At 39.8% G+C, this 14,235-nt stretch overlaps 3 protein-coding genes across 4 annotated transcripts; 2 read left to right on the forward strand and 1 right to left on the reverse strand.

Moving 5' to 3' along the window:
* Positions 1-362: 362 nt before the first annotated feature.
* Positions 363-3,784, forward strand: LOC137729061 (EG45-like domain containing protein). Of its 2 annotated transcripts, none has more exons than XM_068467886.2 (4): positions 363-517; positions 1,471-1,593; positions 2,057-2,357; positions 3,541-3,784. In XM_068467886.2, exons 2-4 carry the CDS (start codon positions 1,473-1,475, stop codon positions 3,545-3,547), a joined length of 429 nt encoding a protein of 142 aa, XP_068323987.1. In that variant the 5' UTR covers positions 363-517; positions 1,471-1,472; the 3' UTR covers positions 3,548-3,784. The 2 variants fall into 2 exon arrangements, with proteins under 2 accessions (XP_068323987.1, XP_088541954.1); XM_088685828.1 differs by having other exon boundaries at positions 514-642.
* A 577-nt stretch (positions 3,785-4,361) lies between these two features.
* Positions 4,362-6,854, forward strand: LOC137712711 (putative histone H2A variant 3). Its single transcript, XM_068451849.2, has 2 exons — positions 4,362-4,913; positions 6,333-6,854. Exons 1-2 carry the CDS (start codon positions 4,797-4,799, stop codon positions 6,627-6,629), a joined length of 414 nt encoding a protein of 137 aa, XP_068307950.1. The 5' UTR covers positions 4,362-4,796; the 3' UTR covers positions 6,630-6,854.
* Positions 6,855-11,801: 4,947 nt separating this feature from the next.
* LOC137744045 (3-ketoacyl-CoA synthase 11) lies at positions 11,802-14,209 on the reverse strand. Its single transcript, XM_068483910.2, has 2 exons — positions 14,034-14,209; positions 11,802-13,864 (listed from the first exon to the last, which is right to left on the reverse strand). Exon 2 carries the CDS (start codon positions 13,582-13,584, stop codon positions 12,037-12,039), a length of 1,548 nt encoding a protein of 515 aa, XP_068340011.2. The 5' UTR covers positions 13,585-13,864; positions 14,034-14,209; the 3' UTR covers positions 11,802-12,036.
* Between the last annotated feature and the right edge of the window lie 26 nt (positions 14,210-14,235).

Here is a 14,235-nt window from a genome sequence, read left to right on the forward strand (position 1 = left end):
ACGTATGTCACAGTTACAGATAGACTCTTGATGTCATAGGCAATTAATCCCAGCAGCGAACCATCCATAGCGGTGCTCAGGACATCAGCAATTGCTTGCGTAGAAATTATCTCTATAAAAAATTAAGTCCATTTGTTATATCGGGAGAAAATATCTCTATATATATTTTTACAATACAAGCGTTATTAATAAGTGAGGGACATAAAATATGGAGAACTGGATTTGGATTTAGACGCGTACAAATTAGAAAGGAATTAATGAGTAAGTTACGTTTTAATGGGGAAACTTAACGTCCATGTTTAACTCCCTTGCAAGGGAAACGTTTGACGTTTCATGTGGAATTCAAATGAATTGCCTTTGCTTGTCGGCAACAAGTATATATGATCATATCACGATGATACATATGTATTTCCGTCCTCCATCTTCTAATTTTATTAGTCGACCAGTTTTGTTAATTTGTTCTGCACTCGATCATTCTTCAGTGCCCTATTCTTATCGCTGATCGCATACTTACCAGGTAATGCTACCACCATCTTTTACATATAGGCATCCTCTTTACGAGAGAGATTACAATAAAACCGGTACACCAGTTCACCATTGCCACGACGTCTTTCTCCCTCTCTACAAATCCCTCAATGTTGAGTAAGTAGTGAGTAGGGGATGGATGGCTGAGATTTCTAATTTTCTAGTATTATTTTTATGTGATTGAGAGCCTGAGATTGGGTTCTTGTCTCACCTCTTGGACTCTTCCGCAGAAGGTTAACAACAGTAAAGTTAAAAATCCTACTTGCTGCACTTTTTTATTTATAATTAATCCCAACCAAACCATTAAACTCTGGTCCTTCTCTGCCCTCCTCAAGTACTATAGCAAACTAATTAGTTGAAACTAATTCGATTTTAATCATTAACCAATCAGTATTTCTTGCTTTCTGCCATTTTTGTTTTTACCAGTGTTTGTGTTTTCACTTTCTGTTGTATTTACTTGCTTAACCAGGTTATACATGTTCAAACTGAACTCCAAACCTTTATTTTCTGGTGTCCTACGCTGAGCTAACAAAAAAACTACACAAACAAATTAATCTAATTTTCAAAACTTTTGACTTTGAATGAGTCCCTTCAAATTACTATATAAAAACAATAATTTGCGATTAACTATCTAAGGGAAAGAGATCATTTCCGGATCTCTTTCACTAAGACCATCGGATCAAATGATACGGACCTTTGAAATTTCATCTAACGGTAAAAAATTATTATAATTTTTAAGGGCCCAAAACAGGGGGCGTTAGATAAAATTTCAAAAACCCGAATCACTTGATCCAGTGATCTCGGTGGAAGAGATCCGGAAATGATCTCTTTCCCTACGTAAGCAGCATTATTCACACCAGAACATATAATATTGTTAATTTATAATAATTATGTCTTATATTTAACTAGTCCCCTCACATTAGTTTTCCTTAATTTATTGATCAGGAATGTCTAAGCCTCAGAGTTCTCTTCCATACCTGCTTCTGTTCTTCTTCTTCTCAGCAGCGCTCATGCATTCCTCTCAGGCTGATGTTGGCACTGCTGCTCAGTACAGGCCCCCTTATTTACGTAAGTTCTGCATGAGTTTTACTCTTATACGCTACAAAAGAAACTATACGAAAGAATTTCGTAGGGCAAAATAAGGTCGTCGCACGAATGTTTGCCCGATGACTACTCAAATTCCTTCGGGCAAATAATGTTTACCCGACAACATATGCAGCCATAATCTGGAATTTTTGTATCATCAAAAAATTTGGCTAAAAAAATGGTTTTCAGATATCCATAAGTTCATTTGCTCATAATTTTTGAGATACTCTCTTTAGCATTTCATTACTTTCAGAATTTAGACCCTCGACGATTCTATTAGAGTAATGTTATTAACACATACATATACAAAAGCTTATTCACTCTCTTATACAGTGGATCCTAAATACAATGCTAAGTTAGATAGTCTATCAAATTTCCGTGTCTAAAATAACAATTTTGTCTTTGTTAACATATCGATACTAATTAATACCTTCCATGCATACAGCTACCGCCTGCGGTGGAAGCGACCAGGGACAGTTTCCTCCAGGCAATCTGTTCGCGTCCGTTGGCGAGGGAATTTGGGACAACGGTGCAGCTTGTGGAAGACAATATCAGGTGAGGTGCATAAGTGCTCCCGTGCGAGGAACCTGCGTTCCAGGGAACACGATTCAGGTAAAGGTTGTGGATCGTGCACTCTCTTCGGTGTCCCGACCTTCAAGAAGTGATGCTACCATAGTTCTCTCTACTACTGCATTTGCTGCAATCGCCAACTCTTCCGCTACATTCGTTAACATCGAATTTCAACAGTAAGTAGTGAACGCATCTCATGATCTTATATTCTTTTCTGCCTTTTTCTTTGTACCACCATTGACATTTAACTTTATGACTTTCGTTTGGGGCCGTGAGCTTGTTTTGAATACGTAATTATGGTAATTAGACAGGGGATTAATTAGTAGGGAAACGAGTAGGTGGTCTGTTGAGGACCTAATTAATTGTTGTAGAAGGCACAAGAATATAAAGATCAGTCGTAATCCATGCCTGATATGTAGTATCTTTTGCAGCTTAGTTTTGTCCAGGGAGGTGGATTGTCTGTCCTCTCATTTCCATACTCTCTTCATGCCCTTCTGTTTGTGTGATCACGGTTAATAGATCGAGTCACCAAGTTCTAAGTCAATGTAGGTGCCAATACCTTACTTGTAGTAATATAAAATTGGGTTAGTTATAACAAATCTGGAGTTCTTAACCCTGATCAAATTGCAGTCAAATTGATATATCGATTCACAAAACTAACAAAGTGAGAATTATAATTGTGATCCGCTGCCATGGAAGAGAGAGAAAGAGAGAGAGAGAGAGAGATTGGGTTTGAATTTCTTGGTGAAAGTTAACGATCAATTCAAAATTTTCCATTTGGACGGAATCCCTTGATTTTCTAGAAACTTTGAGGATGGAAAGTCATTTGGTTTGGTTGGTTTGCGTGTGGGTACACTTTACATCTTGTGGTTAGTGTGGAGTTGAACTTTACTTCTAATAGTGTGTTTCTAGAGAGTCTGAAGACTTGGATAATTTTGTCATATACAAATTGGAGAAAATGATTATTATCATTAGATCCTTCTATTATTTGCTTTGCGCCTACTCTCAGGTTAATTAATTATATATTACATAATTCAAATGTAACAAGATGTCCGCGTTGTAACAACCAACATTATTAGTGTAATAAAAATCACATAATCAATATTTAAGTACTAATTTAATTATCAACAATCTGATCATATGATTTACAAAATTTGATCTAAATAATTGGTATCTGTAGTATTACTCATAGGAAAATTAGTAGGTGATTTTAAAGCTGCTGTCATATATATATCACTTTTCAATTTTCTATCCCTTGGCAATTTTGCCATTTATATCACTTTTCTCTTGTCATTTAGTTTGGTTTTGTGTTTATTCATGACAGTAATTAATGATCAAAGTGTAATTTTTCCATTGCAGGATTTAACTGAAGGGGAAATTCTACGGTATCTTTAAAAAAAACATGGACGCCATTTGTAGTAATAAAATTATTATTAGATGCCATGAAATTATCTATCAATAATTTATTTTGCATTCTTTACCTTCACTTGAAATGGTATTACATTATGACGTTGACATTCTTTACCTTCACTTGAAATGGTATTACATTATGACGTTGACATGTAGCACCTAAATTACAAGAAAAAGAGAGGTTACACTATAATCGTCAAAAGCTATCTCCAATCTAACATGCAAAAAGTCAACCGTTACAAAATCATATTTGACTCCGAATGTGGTGGTGTATGTTTTAACATTTTCAACGCAAACATAATCAAATTTGATTTTTAAATTTTTAACTTTTAACTCTTATGCACTATAGATGGATTAAGTCAATTTTAGAGCATCTCCAATGAAAGATAAAATGCCTTGAAAATTTGAGATGTGTATTTTACATTTTTAGTTGCCCGAAAAACTTCCAATGAAGGAATGTAAACTATTCATCTTAAACACCTAATTTACATTTTTTTTTATTTTATAAATCCTTTGGTAGTATGTCTCACTAATCTATTGATTATCGTTTGATTAAATTTATCTAATATACAAATCTCAAAATTTAAAATAACTTAACGATATTTAATTACTTGGCTGGCAACAAAAATGCAATCCATAATTTATATGCATCGGTCGCATTGGGGTTAGAATCTGATCCTCACCGGATTCTTTTGTGAGAATTTCGGAATTTCATGAATTGTATCTATTTATCGTAAATTGTGCAGTTAAATATCATTTTAAATATTTTTATTTAAAATTAAACACAAAAAATATTTTATAAAAACTAACTATACGATGTACGATCAAAAAATACAATTCACGGATTCTCATAATCCTTATCAAAAGAATCCGGAGAGGATTCTGTTGGCTGGGGATACTGGTGGATATTTTGAAACTCGAATTAACCAACGTAACATAACTTCCAAAAGACAAAAGACCCAATCCAAATCCAAATACAATCAAGCTAAAGAACCAGCAAGCAAAGTGGTTTCTTCCGTAATTAACAAAAAATTCGGCGGGTATTTAAGCGGCAACGCCTAACGATAAATATTCTCTCTCTCCAAACCAAGAAAGATCCGACCTTTCTGGACGCCCCTCTGCAAATTCTCTCTGCGGTTGCGTTTCGCCGAGTCGAAAGCAAAACTTTGGCGATTTTCTCAGTTGGATTCAATTTTCCCGAGAAAATGTCGGGTAAAGGAGCAAAGGGTTTGATAATGGGGAAAGGCCCCGCAGCAATCAACAAGGATAAAGACAAGGACAAGAAGAAACCCATCTCTCGTTCCTCTCGTGCTGGCCTTCAGGTGCGTTTTCACTTCGATTTCTTTCATTCTTTTTTCGTTTTTTCTTCGTGGCTAAATTTCCTTTTATCGAATTTTAGGCGGTACGGTTCTTTATTTTTGGTGAATTTTAAATCTTTCTGCGTTTTGATTCATGGGTTTTGCCTGTAAAGACCCCTTTTTTTTTCTTTTTTTTTTTTTTTTTTTTTTGTGTGTGTGTTTTGCATTGTTACTTTAGGGGCGTTTGATAGCCATTTTGTTTCATTCCTTAGAATTTGAATTTTGGATCGGAAAATCTAAATTAATTGAGATTTTATATATGGGTCATGGAGATTTTCTTAATTTTAGAGCTCACTAGTTCAAAGACCTCTGCTAAGTGTGCTTGATGGGATACATGGTTAATTGTGATCAAATATGATTTGTTTATTTGGTGTTAAAGTAGTGCTCTTTCTTTAGTTTAGAATACACCGAATATCAAGTGTGGGCAGATAAACATCAAATGTTCTCCGTTCTTCATAATCCACGTTGTTACGGGGAATGAGCTATGCAGTCTTTTGGTATAACGATTTAAGATATATGCTGTCTTCTTCGGAATATGGATTGTCTGTCTGAAGCTTGTTTTTTCGTTCGATCGTTTTGTGCGTTGAGATGTCTCACGGACAATTTACTGGACAATTTACAGTACTCTTTCTTGGAGTTAGTTTAGTTTTCTGTTAAGCAACATGGCATGTAATGCAGTTGTTTCAGAAATTTGTAGTCCTACAATGAGTTCAAGATAGGTTCTTCCAACTTGATAAGGTGAAATTTCTCACCGAATAGAAAGGTCCTCGTATTGTTGATCTCAACAATTGGAACATTGGTCCATTGTGTTGTTTCTTACTTTCCTGTAATTTGCTTCGATGTCGTAATGTGCTGGTGAGGCATGACAGCAGGCAGAGCTGTTGGCATAATACCTAATGGAACAGAACCTAATAAATTGTGACTACTTGCTTGGAATCTGCCTTTAAAGGTCTGCCTATATAGTTATGTTAAGGGAAGAGTCCCATAAATTGTTTTTGCGAACGATTTCAATCTTATTTTGCTGAGGCTATTAGTGTGGTAATAGATAGTTTCAGACCCTGGTTGAGATGCATAAATAGTCGTTGAGAGGGCTGTTCTTTCTCCTTGTTCTCCAATGGCAGATGGCAGTTTGCATTCTTTCATTTAATGATTAATGACTACAATACGATTAGATGATTATTTGGGTTCAAGTAGGCTCATGAAATTCTTCGAGGCGTGAGTATATCATGGACATTTGCCCACGTGTTGATGATTTATTTTCTTTTTTAGATGTTTTTATAGTTCTTAAAGTGTTCCGGTTAACAGTGGATTTTATTTGGTTTCTTGGTATACAATATACCCATTGTATTCCTGTTGCTCATTCATGAATGCATATTCCTGCAGTTCCCTGTTGGTCGAATTCACCGTCTCTTGAAGACAAGGGTTCAAGCGAATGGAAGAGTTGGTGCAACAGCTGCTGTGTACTCTGCCGCTATCTTGGAATACCTAACCGCAGAAGTCTTGGAGCTGGCAGGCAATGCAAGCAAAGATTTAAAGGTGAAGCGTATTACACCCAGGCACTTGCAGCTTGCAATTCGGGGTGATGAAGAACTCGACACCCTGATCAAGGGTACAATAGCCGGTGGTGGCGTGATCCCTCACATTCACAAATCTCTCATCAACAAGTCCACCAAGGACTAGTACCCTTGTGGGTTCGCGCTTTTGTCAACTCCTCGTGGAAAAATGGAACTCCTCTGTACATTTCGAGATTCATTTTGTTCATTGATAATGTCCTTTGCGGATTGACAGACTGTTCGATTTGGAACAATCAGAGAATGTATTTTTTCCATTCTTTTCTTCTGTAGTGGAACCACTCTGAACTGTAATATCCAGTGTCCTTAAGTTGAGGTTCTGAGCTTTTGTAAACCGGCTTCAACTTAACTTTTTTTCCGAATGTTTTTTTATGAGACATTTCATCGAGCAGATCTATACCATTGAGTGTTTAGCGTATATCTCCCTCATTAGTGTTTTTTTAGCTATGTTTTAGGTCAATATTGTTGTACTGAATCAAACAAAGAGTTAAATCATGTATATATTGTAGAAAATATGGAAGAGAATGTTTTGTGGAAAATATGGAAGAGAATGTTTTTTCTCATTAATTTTTCTCTACAAGATTACAAGGATATATATACATGATACAAATGTGTAGGTAGGACAAGGTAGCCGTCCTAGTGTGTAGGTAGGACAAGGTAGGATGGCTGTAGAGGACAAGGTAGCCGTCCTAGTGTGTAGGTAGGACAAGGTAGGACGGCTGTAGGACGGCTAGTGTGTAGGTAGGACAAGGTAGGACGGCTGTAGGACGGCTTGACGGCTGTAGGACGGCTTATTCTTCCAATAATAATATTATATACAATTACACAAGGACTCCAACCATATTCCTTATTTGTCTAACACTCCCCCTCAAGTTGGAGAGTGGATGTCAAGAACTCCCAACTTGCGTAACATACCTGAAAACTTTTCTTTCCCAAGAGGTTTGGTAAACAAGTCTGCCAACTGTTGTGCCGTACCCACATGCTTGGTCTCTATTGTGCCATCTACAATCTTATCTCGTATAAAGTGACAATTCATCTCAATGTGATGAGTTCGTTCATGAAAAACAGGATTGGCAACTATATGTAACGCTGCTTGATTATCACAAAATAAAATGGAAGGACCATCCAAAGGAATGTTCAAATCCTTCAACAAAAAACAAAGCCAAACTATCTCGCAACAAGCACCTGCCATGGCCCTATATTTCGTCTCTGCTGAAGAGAGCGAAACGGTTTTTTGTCGTTTCGTCCGCCAAGAAATCAAAGAACCGCCCAAGAATACACAATACCCAGTAGTCGAACGGCAAGTGATAGGGCAACCTGCCCAATCAGAATCACAAAACGCAGTTAACTTGGTCTGGTTGTCAGAACGAAATAATAAACCTTGACCTGGAGTAGCCTTCAAATAACGAACAATACGAAGCGCAGCATCCATATGAGATATCCTTGGCTCGTGCATAAAACGGCTTAGAACATGCACAGAATAGGTGATATCCGGCCGAGTGATAGTGAGATATATTAACCGACCTACTAATCGTCGATACTTTTCAGGATCCTTGAGAAGTTCTCCTTTATCAGATAATTTTGTGTCATCCATAGGAAAAGCAATGGGTCGTGCTCCCAAAAAATCATAGTCCTTGAGAATCTCTAATGCATACTTGCGTTGAGAAATATAAATCCCTTGTTTGGAACGAGAAACCTCAATACCCAAAAAATATTTTAAATCACCAAGGTCTTTTATCCGAAAATGATCACGGAGAAAAGACTTCAGAGAATTAATGGCACTAGCATCATTGCATGTAATCACAATATCATCCACATAAATGAGCAAAGCTGTGAAAGAAATACCAGACTTTTTAGTGAACAATGAATAGTCAGCTTTGGATTGTTGAAAACCTGCAGAAATGATGGCACTAGTGAATTTGGCAAACCATTGGCGAGAAGCCTGCTTAAGACCATAAAGTGACTTGTGAAGGCGACACACAAGATTCTCCCCCTGTCGTCGAAGACCAGGAGGAGGAGACATATAGATTTCTTCATGTAAGTCACCATGTAAGAAAGCATTATTAACATCAAGCTGATGAAGAGACCAAGACTGACTAACAGCAAGAGCAAGAAGACAACACACCGTAATCATCTTAGCAGTAGGAGAAAAAGTGTCATGATAATCAATACCTTCAGCCTGAGCGAAGCCTTTAGCAACCAAACGAGCTTTGTAGCGGTCAATAGAGCCGTCGGAATTGTGCTTGAGTTTGTACACCCACTTACAACCAATGGGAATTTTGCCAGGGGGCAAGGAAGTTAAAGTCCAAGTACCATTAGCATGTAAAGCTTGAAGCTCCTCAGTCATAGCACGTTGCCAATTGGGGTCAGTGGCAGCCTCGGCAAAGGAGGAAGGCTCCACAGTCCGACTGACAGAGTTAATGTAAGAAAAATGTCTGGGAGAGTAACGGTGATAAGAGAGAAAATTACAAAGTGGATATCGCGTACCTTGTGTAGAACCGGGTTGCGAAGTCGAAGATGGGTGGGATGGCAGAATCACCTGCGAGCAAACGTAGTCTTTTAAATAGGATGGAGGTTTATGGGCACGGGAAGAGGAGCGGGGAAGGGGAGGATTAGTAGGTAGTGGGGGGGGGTAGGGATGTCCGTGGGTAAAAGGGTGAAAGGTAAGGAAGTAGCGGGGGGGGGGAAGGAGGGGATGCCAAGAGGGCAGGGGCATGGGGAGGAACGGGTAATGGGGCAGCAAGGGAATCTGTGGGAGGCGTGGAAGGGGAGGAAGGTGGTGGGTTATATGTAAAGTCCAGAGGGGGTGGTATGGGTAGGGTAGGCGAAGAGGATGGGATAGGAGGGTGAGAAACGGCATAAGGGAAAGTAGTTTCGTGAAAGATGACGTCTCGACTAGTGAAAATGCAGTGATTGTCGAGATCGTAAAGGGTATAGGCCTTTTGTCCATGAGGATAACCGAGAAAAATGCAACGATGAGCCCGAGGGGAAAATTTGGTGGTGGGAGTGACAGAGGTGGCATATGCCAGACAACCAAAGACGCGGAAGTGGTCATAAGATGGGGTTTTCGAAAAGAGAACCTCAAATGGGGATTTATGATGGAGAAGACGGGTAGGGAGACGATTGATGAGATAAGTAGCGGTAAGAACACATTCCCCCCAAAACTTGATAGGAAGATGGGATTGAAAACGAAGGGCGCGAGCGGTTTCAAGAAGATGACGATGTTTTCTTTCAACAACGCCATTTTGTTGGGGGGTATAAATACAAGAAGTTTGTAAAAGCACCCCATGATCAGAGAAAAAACTACGAAGAGATAAAAATTCACCACCATTGTCAGTACGAATGCATTGGATGGTAGTGCGGAATTGGGTAGTGACATAAGCAAAAAAATCCTTAATTAATTGTTGAGTGTCGGATTTATGTTTCATGAGGAAGACCCACGTAAAGCGAGAAAAATCATCCACAATGGTTAAGAAATAATGAGCACCAGAAAGAGAAGATTGACAATTCGGGCCCCAAATATCACAATGAATTAAAGCAAAAGGGAAAGTTGATGAAATTGAACTCAAAAGAAAAGGTTGACGAGTTTGTTTTGCCAACGGACAAACATCACAAATATGACTAGAATCAAAAGTACAATTAAGAGAGCTAGATGCTAAAGCTTGCAAACGAGTGGAGGAGGGGTGACCAAGACGCCTATGCCAGAGGGAAGAGGGGATGGTAATAATGTTGCAGAGAGGTTGACGGGTGGGGAGAGAAGAGATAAGGGCCACAAGGTAATACAGATCGCCACGTCGCTTATCCACACCAATCATCGCCTTCGAAACCAAGTCCTGCAAAACACACCAAGAAGGAAAAAAGGTTATGGAACACGATAATCCATCTGTAAGTTTACCAACCGATAAAAGGTCCACTCGGAAATTAGGGACACATAAAACATCCTTCAAAGTAACTGATGAATTTAAAGGAAGAGTGCCGGTAAAAGTAATGGGAGCGAAAGCACCACTAGGCAAAGAAACAGGCGGCAAATGTGAAGGAGAACGATTAACCAAACATGAAGCGGAAGAAGTAATATGATCCGTAGCACCACTGTCAAGAATCCATTGACCATGACGAGAGGTGACAGGTAACAAACCTTGGGCAAAATCAGTAGTGAGAACGGCATTGGCCTGAGGAGGGGTGGTGGTGTCACGTAGAGCAGCTAGAACACGGGAGTGCTGCTCGGTAGAGAGGTCAGGCATGGCAAGCTGCAAGTCATGCAAAGTGGGCTGGGCCCCGTGCACTTGGTGGGTCGCTGGAGTAGAAGAGGAGGCGGGGGCCTGGGTGCCTTGCACGTGATGGGCCTGGGTGAAATTATGGGGCCGGGAAGCAGAAAACCGTGGCTGCCGGGGAGGACTGGAAGGTGCATGGCTGCGGGAAGAACTGGAAGCAGTGGCACGGCACGGTGGTCGCCATGGTTGGCCATGGAGGGGATGGCCAACGGGATAGCCATGAAGTTTATGGCAGGTGTCTCGGGTATGATAATCAAAATTGCAGTAGGTGCAGTGGAGGGGAGGACGAGCAGAGGAGGGACGGGACGGGCCACGAACAGCCATGGGAACGGCAGAGAAAGCTGCCGAAAAAAAAAATTAGGGCTAGGGTTATAAACCTGCTCTGTATACCATGTAGAAAATATGGAAGAAAATGCTTTGTGATGTAGAAAATATGGAAGAGAATGCTTTGTGGAAAATATGGAAGAGAATGCTTTTTCTCATTAATTTTTCTCTACAAGATTACAAGGATATATATACATGATACAAATGTGTAGGTAGGACAAGGTAGCCGTCCTAGTGTGTAGGTAGGACAAGGTAGGACGGCTGTAGGACGGCTTGACGGCTGTAGGACGGCTAGTGTGTAGGTAGGACAAGGTAGGACGGCTTGACGGCTGTAGGACGGCTTATTCTTCCAATAATAATATTATATACAATTACACAAGGACTCCAACCATATTCCTTATTTGTCTAACATATATGGCTTGGAGCTCAAATTTCTAAGATGATTGGAAGGAGGGAGAGTTAATGAGGCTTTTATTATTTTCAGAAAAAATAACCAACTTTACATTTGTGTCATTTCGCTAAAATCATACGCGTTTTCCTTTTGTGGTATTGGATGAGGATCAAGTGATAGAGTTGTACCGGAGAGATGTCGATGATGTATAGCTTTTGTTGAACTTGTCTGCTTCAAAAAAATGAATTCAAAAAGAGATATTTTGAAGGTAATTTTGTCAAATTACTTAAAACGATTACAAACCCAAATCTCCATTACTTAAGGACACAAGCACATTAATTAAGTCAAAGATCCCACTGTAAATCACCAGTCTAATGGCATCCGTCTCATAACTAAAGCCAAACACTTCACTACAAAAAAACAAATACCATACTTGAGAAAACATGATGAAATACATAGAAAACGATCTGGAACAAGAAAACCAACTACCCTAACAGATTTCTTGAGGAAGAGGGAAAAGTCGACGGGAATCAGAGAGCTGAGACCTTTGGAACATCCACCGGGAACTGGTGGATCTCATCCATCCATGGATTCTTCTCCTCTGCTGGATTCACAGTTCTCAAAGCCTTCCAAACTGCACTGTTGCACTTGAACCCGGACCCAAATGCTATCTGCCAAGTTCGGTCTCCTTTCTTCATCCTCCCCTTGGCTTCTGTATACGCAAGTTCGTACCAAAGAGAGCTACTTGAAGTGTTGCCAAATCTGTGAAGTGTCATTCTCGAAGGCTCCATGTGGTGGTCCGAAAGCTGCAAGTTTTTCTCCAATTCATCTAGCACAGCTCTTCCTCCGGCATGAATGCAGAAATGCTCAAAAGCCAACTTGAAATCCGGGATGTAAGGCTTCACTTTCATCTTCAAAAGTTTTCTCCCAACAAGCGTGGCAAAGAAGAGCAACTGTTCGGACATAGGTAACACAAGAGGACCCAAGGTAGTGATGTTGGTCTTCAAAGCATCCCCAGCAACCGCCATGAGATCCTTTGACAAAGAAACTCCAATTTTCCCCGCGAAATCCTCTTGTTGGGTAACACAAGAGAAGCACTTGTCATCCGAACCTTTGTGGGTCCGAACAGTGTGCACCAACTGATACTTGGATCGACGTCTGTCTGACCATTTGTTCGAAAGCAAAATTGCAGCTCCTCCCATTCTAAACAAGCAGTTTGAGACAAGCATCGATCTATCATTCCCGAAATACCAATTCAATGTGATGTTTTCCATGCTAATGACCAAAGCATAGGTATTCGGGTGGACTCGAAGAAGATCTTTAGCAAGATCAATTGAGATCAAACCGGCACTACATCCCATCCCACCAAGGTTATAACTAATAATATTCCCTCGCAGCCTGTAATGATTGATAATCATAGCTGACAAAGACGGTGTTGGATTAAACAAGCTACAATTCACAATCAAAATACCAATATCTTTCGGTTTAATGTGAGTTTTTTCAAATAGCTGATCAAGGGCACCAAACATTACCATCTCAGCTTCTTTTCTCGCCTCTGCCATACATGGATTGGGAGGCACCCGTATAACAGCTTCAGGTAGGTAGGTTGACTCCCCAAGACCCGACCTCTCAAGAATTTTGCGTTGAAACGCGAGGTTTTCCTCAGTGAATGTTCCTATCGAATGGGAACAGTTCATGAATATCTGCCTCGTGACTTTGCGCGCATCCTCCGGCTTATAGCACGAGAAATCAACAAGGTAAACAGGCCATGGACGAGAAAAGAAATAAAGGGTCAATAAGAAGACCAAAAGAGTCGAGCAAAGGACAACGGATATGAGATTGAACCTGAGGTGATCCCAAAGGTCATGGAGGTCTTGGAGTGAGAATGTAGACAGCTGTGCCACGGTGAGAACAAAAAGAGGTGATAAAAACAGGTACATTCCATGGGTGATAAGGTAGTGGTATCCGAGCTTTACATACTTCAATTTCACGGACTGTTTGAAATCGGGAAGCTTCAATGAGGCCGAGGACACCGATGCTGAAGGGATTAAAGGTGTGTTTAGATTGGAAGGTGACATTTTTCCGAAAATTCGAAGAGATACCTGACCCCTGATCTCAATAGAACAGTAGTGTCAAAGAAGTATGAATCCTCTTTCCTCAAAACCGAATTCAAACAACATTTCGGGTTACAGAATGCGATTTCGGGTAGAGGAATCAAAGATTCTAGGGACAGGATTTTCCTAGGGACATTCTGGTATATTTGGGGGTTTCAGGAATTAGATTTTCTCTGGATTATCAATCTTACAAGAAATTTAACGACAGAAAACAGCAACTGCAGCTCAAAGGACCTAAAAACCCCTGCAAAATAACCAGAAAGCACGTACCTTTTTTATGATTCTGTACAAAAAGCAGGCATTTTTTGACAATTTATACAAAAGATGAAGCTACAAACGTATAGATTGAAAGCATTGCATGCGACCCAGATGAGAAAATTGAATTCTGAGAAAACCCAGATGAGAAAACTGACCTGAAATTGCAAATCTGATGAGAAATGTCGGATTTTTGCCTGAGAAAACCAAATGGTTTCTTCTGCTTTTCGAGTCACGTGAGTTTATGAGCGAGGAGGCAGAGTCGGGACAAAGAAAATGATTTTCAAATGCTGTTGCGTGTCTTGTGTTTGGGTTGACTCGTTGGTTTGCAACTAAAATATTATGATTCAGAATCACACA

This window comes from Pyrus communis, chromosome 15, assembly GCF_041283825.1.
Source record: "Pyrus communis isolate YQ-2024b chromosome 15, ASM4128382v1, whole genome shotgun sequence".
In the NCBI taxonomy this organism is placed as follows: domain Eukaryota; kingdom Viridiplantae; phylum Streptophyta; class Magnoliopsida; order Rosales; family Rosaceae; genus Pyrus; species Pyrus communis.

Coding starts and splice junctions, on each gene's coding strand:
- LOC137729061 (XM_088685828.1), top strand. Junction 1,594..2,056: donor GTACAGGCCCCCTTATTTAC/GTAAGTTCTGCA, acceptor CCATGCATACAG/CTACCGCCTGCGGTGGAAGC.
- LOC137712711 (XM_068451849.2), top strand. CDS start 4,797: ATGTCGGGTAAAGGAGCAAAGGGTTTGATAATGGGGAAAGGCCCCGCA. Junction 4,914..6,332: donor CCTCTCGTGCTGGCCTTCAG/GTGCGTTTTCAC, acceptor ATATTCCTGCAG/TTCCCTGTTGGTCGAATTCA.
- LOC137744045 (XM_068483910.2), bottom strand. CDS start 13,584: ATGTCACCTTCCAATCTAAACACACCTTTAATCCCTTCAGCATCGGTG.